This window comes from Olea europaea, chromosome 11, assembly GCF_002742605.1.
Source record: "Olea europaea var. sylvestris chromosome 11, O_europaea_v1, whole genome shotgun sequence".
NCBI lineage: Eukaryota > Viridiplantae > Streptophyta > Magnoliopsida > Lamiales > Oleaceae > Olea > Olea europaea.
The window spans coordinates 20,629,711-20,633,324 of NC_036247.1; the positions used below are offsets into that span (position 1 = coordinate 20,629,711).

At 31.1% G+C, this 3,614-nt stretch overlaps 1 protein-coding gene across 1 annotated transcript; it reads left to right on the top strand.

Annotated features, from left to right (window-relative positions):
- The first annotated feature begins 2,274 nt into the window (after window positions 1-2,274).
- On the top strand, window positions 2,275-3,318 carry LOC111404936 (EG45-like domain containing protein). The gene is made up of 3 exons (XM_023033662.1): window positions 2,275-2,439; window positions 2,661-2,934; window positions 3,054-3,318. The coding sequence occupies exons 1-3, from the start codon at window positions 2,331-2,333 to the stop codon at window positions 3,058-3,060; spliced, it is 390 nt and encodes a 129-aa protein (XP_022889430.1). The 5' UTR covers window positions 2,275-2,330; the 3' UTR covers window positions 3,061-3,318.
- The last annotated feature ends 296 nt before the right edge of the window (window positions 3,319-3,614 follow it).

Genomic DNA, 3,614 nt, shown 5'->3' on the forward strand with positions numbered 1-3,614 from the left:
TAATAAAATAATACTTGGACTTTTTCTTACTTCTTACTACAAAAACTTGCCACCGTAATTTTAAAATGTCAACAGTTATTCAAAATCTATATGAAAAAATAGATTTTCTTTAATTCTCTTGCTCTAACTTAGATTTCTTCCTATGAAATTTATGAGATTTGTTTTTTTTAATTATGTGCAGGTTATATATTTCTTTGTATGAACTCCATTTGTAGAAGACAAAGAACCTCCAATAGTGGTACTAACTATTCCTGTAATTTTTTATATATTTTTTTCAAACATTAAAATTGAGGAATTGAATGGATATGTTTACAATTTCATGTACATTGTTTGTTAGTTTGTACATTAAAAGTTTAATTTCACCATTTTTTTTTTATTTTAACCTTTAATATAATAAGCTCACAAGAAAAGTTCAACTTTTTGTCACTAAATTATCGACGGTCAAAGAATTCCATTGATAAATTACCGATGAATGTTTCATTATCAGATTTACTAAAGGACGTGTTCCGTCGCTACAAGCTATTAACTACGGCATTTAAGCCATTGACGATGAAAATTCCTTCTTTAAATTCGCAGCTTTTCTAGTGCATGTAGAATCAAAGGTTAAATAAATACTACATTTTTAGTTTATGAAGAATAATTTTTATTCTTCTTTTATTCACCCAACGATGTAACTCTATTGGGCTTTCAGTCAAGTCTTCAAAAGTTCAACAAGAAACTAAAAGAAATTTGTTCATAGAAGATGATGGTGAACTCGTCATTCTGTAAAAATTCCGTGATATAAGAATGTAACAAAAAATATAGAAGTAACGATTAGAAAGTGAAAACTCTTTTTTAATGTATGGGAGGAAAATATTCCAATTCAAATCTCAAGTAGCCGTCCAATAGCAAAAATGCAGCAGTTGTCATTGTTGCAGTTTTGCATGACCAGGTTAACCAAGTTTGCGGCCAACTAGTACGAGTCGAGAATTTCTCCACACGGCTCATATGTACGACGATCGGCTCGCCTCACTTTAACACCCCTAAGCGAGAATTTCTTGACTGAACATCGTATAAGGTCACTAGAAGAAAACTTTAATTAATATTTTTAAGTCCATCTTACAGAATTTATCAAATCAGAAGGTTAGCTGCAAAATTAATGGAAAACAAAATTATTCTTCCTAATGCATTCCCTCGGCGTTCGAAATTGCTAGTCATTGGAAATTGTCTCCCTAAAGTCTTTTCCTTCCACACTTTGTTTATCAACACTTTCGTAGAAGTCGATGTATACGAGATAATGGAGTGAAACGATATTTCAGCTGGTTGATAACAACTTCAGTACCACTTACAGTTTTATAATCCATGAAAATTAGAAAAAATTGAGCAATCAACATTAAGTGCATAGTGTATTGGTTAGGGTGGTCTGATTGTAAGAATGGAATTTGAATGAAAAGAAAACGAATTTTAGATAATTAAATTGCCCTAAACTTGTTTTATTAAGAATTATCAATTAAATTCCTTTGATTGGTATCATTTTTCACCTGAAAAATATTGAAATTTTGGATTTTTTGGTATTCGTTTAGTTTTATTTTTTTATGAAAATTGTCAAGTAAAGGAATAAAAAAAATTCTATTGCCAAAATAAATAAATAATTAAAAAATTTTAAAAAAAAGGAAAAAAAAAAAAACTGGAAAACTAATTTCCCACTAAACCCATAAAAATTGGAATTCCACAAAACCTTGAAAAAAGGGGTCACATGAGGGGATGGAAAATCAATATCCAAGAATTTTTTTTTTTTTTCTTTCTTTGCAATCAAACAAGGGAAAAGGTGAAAAAAAATTCTTGGGAAATTTCTCAAATCAAATAGGCCTTAAGTGCGTAGTGTATTGGTTAGGAGACATGCGTTGCAGATTTTTCCGAGGACGAAAGTTGGTGCGGTTTTTAAATTATTTTTATTTTTTTACTTTGAGTTAAGACTTATTATCACTAGCTAAATTTATTTGTGGAAGTCATTTTCTAGACCAAGAAAATTGTGCAAACCGCCTTCTTGGACAATTATAAAATGAGTGGAAGACTTTAGAGCCTTTCTGAATTTGTTTAATAAAGTAGAATCTACAATTAGTGGTTGACTTCTATATCATTTTTCGTAGTCTTTTATATAATACAAACTAGATATCAGTAGTGCTTTTTAAATTGGGGCAATACAACTTGAGTGTAATAATTACTTATTTGTTGGGATGACCATAACATTTAGGTTCAATTTATTGGCTTCTATAAATACGACAAAAGCATTTCAAGAGTTCACAACATAGACTCCCTCTTTGGGCACTAGATTTTCAAACATACAGACAATGGGTTTTCAAATTCGAGTTCTTATGATGTTGAGCATGTCGATTTGCCTGGCCTCAGTTGTACATGCTAAGCAGGGAACTTCTGTTTTCTACAATCCACCTTACCTTCGTGAGTATATTTTGTTAGTTTACTCTTTAATGTAAAACGAGCAGCGTTGAAGGTTATAGTTAAAAATAAATAAATAAATAAATGTCTTCTCTTTAAGAATTCGAACCTTTACATGAAGCTGCTCAACAAATACACAATTCAAACTTTAGCTGTTTTGAAAACTCGTTTAGCTACATCTACAAATACCAACAAATGTAACAAGTTTGTTAAACTATGTGCAGCATCAGCATGCTTTAGCTATCGAAACCAAGGCATCATGATAGCAGGAGCTAATCCTACATTATACGATGGTGGAAAAGTATGTGGAAGAAGGTATAAGGTGCGGTGCTTGGGAGGCACCAACGAAACGCCAAATCCATGCAAAGGGGGAGAAGTCATTGTCAGAATTGTAGATCTTTGTACAGGATGCGGAGCCAACGAGATTAATCTCTCTCGAGATGCCTTCTCAAGGATTGCTAACGTTGATGCTGGAAGAGTCCGAGTTGACTATATACAGTAGGATGCAATTTCTATTCCATTAATAATATTTTATTCTTTATCTACTTGTGTTTAATAATCGATTCTCATTATTAGAGCTCATGCTATTATTTTCTTGTTTTCCATGTGATTTTCAGGGTTTGAGAAGTCTGCAAAATCAAAACACCTCGAGGCTATTCTAAATAAGGAGCTGCTACTTGTACAGGGCCTAACATAGGCCCTGTTCAAATAGATTAATTCTTCTAAATATGTATTTTTATACAAGTACAATAAGAGACCTCGAAAAAAAAAAACGATTATAATGTTCTGTCAACTTCAAATAAAATTCAGGACGTTGTGTAAGTTTGACAAGTGTAGCTCTAGATATCTTAATGAAATTTCAAAGTTCATGTAATTTAATGATCTGCTATCGTTTTCTCTTCAAAATGCCAAAATAAAAAGAAGAAAAAAATAATATATAGTAATAAATCCTAAATACCGATGCTTAGCTTATATATATATATATATTAATCTCTCTTCGCTAGATATTAAAAGCATGTAATAATTGGTTTGAATCATTTACGTATGTTGACTAAAACACGTTTATGTAAAAACTTAAACTTGTCGATTCACTCACGAAATTCAAGAATGAGTGAATATTCAAAGAAACTTCTTAAGACTTTTCATAATAATCAAATTCAACTAATTGTATTAAGGCG

What these genes read in the sequence shown, in the direction of transcription:
- LOC111404936 (XM_023033662.1), top strand. Translation starts at nt 2,331, where the DNA reads ATGGGTTTTCAAATTCGAGTTCTTATGATGTTGAGCATGTCGATTTGC. An exon ending in CTACAATCCACCTTACCTTC is followed by an intron (nt 2,440 to 2,660) that starts GTGAGTATATTT and finishes AACTATGTGCAG; the next exon opens with CATCAGCATGCTTTAGCTAT.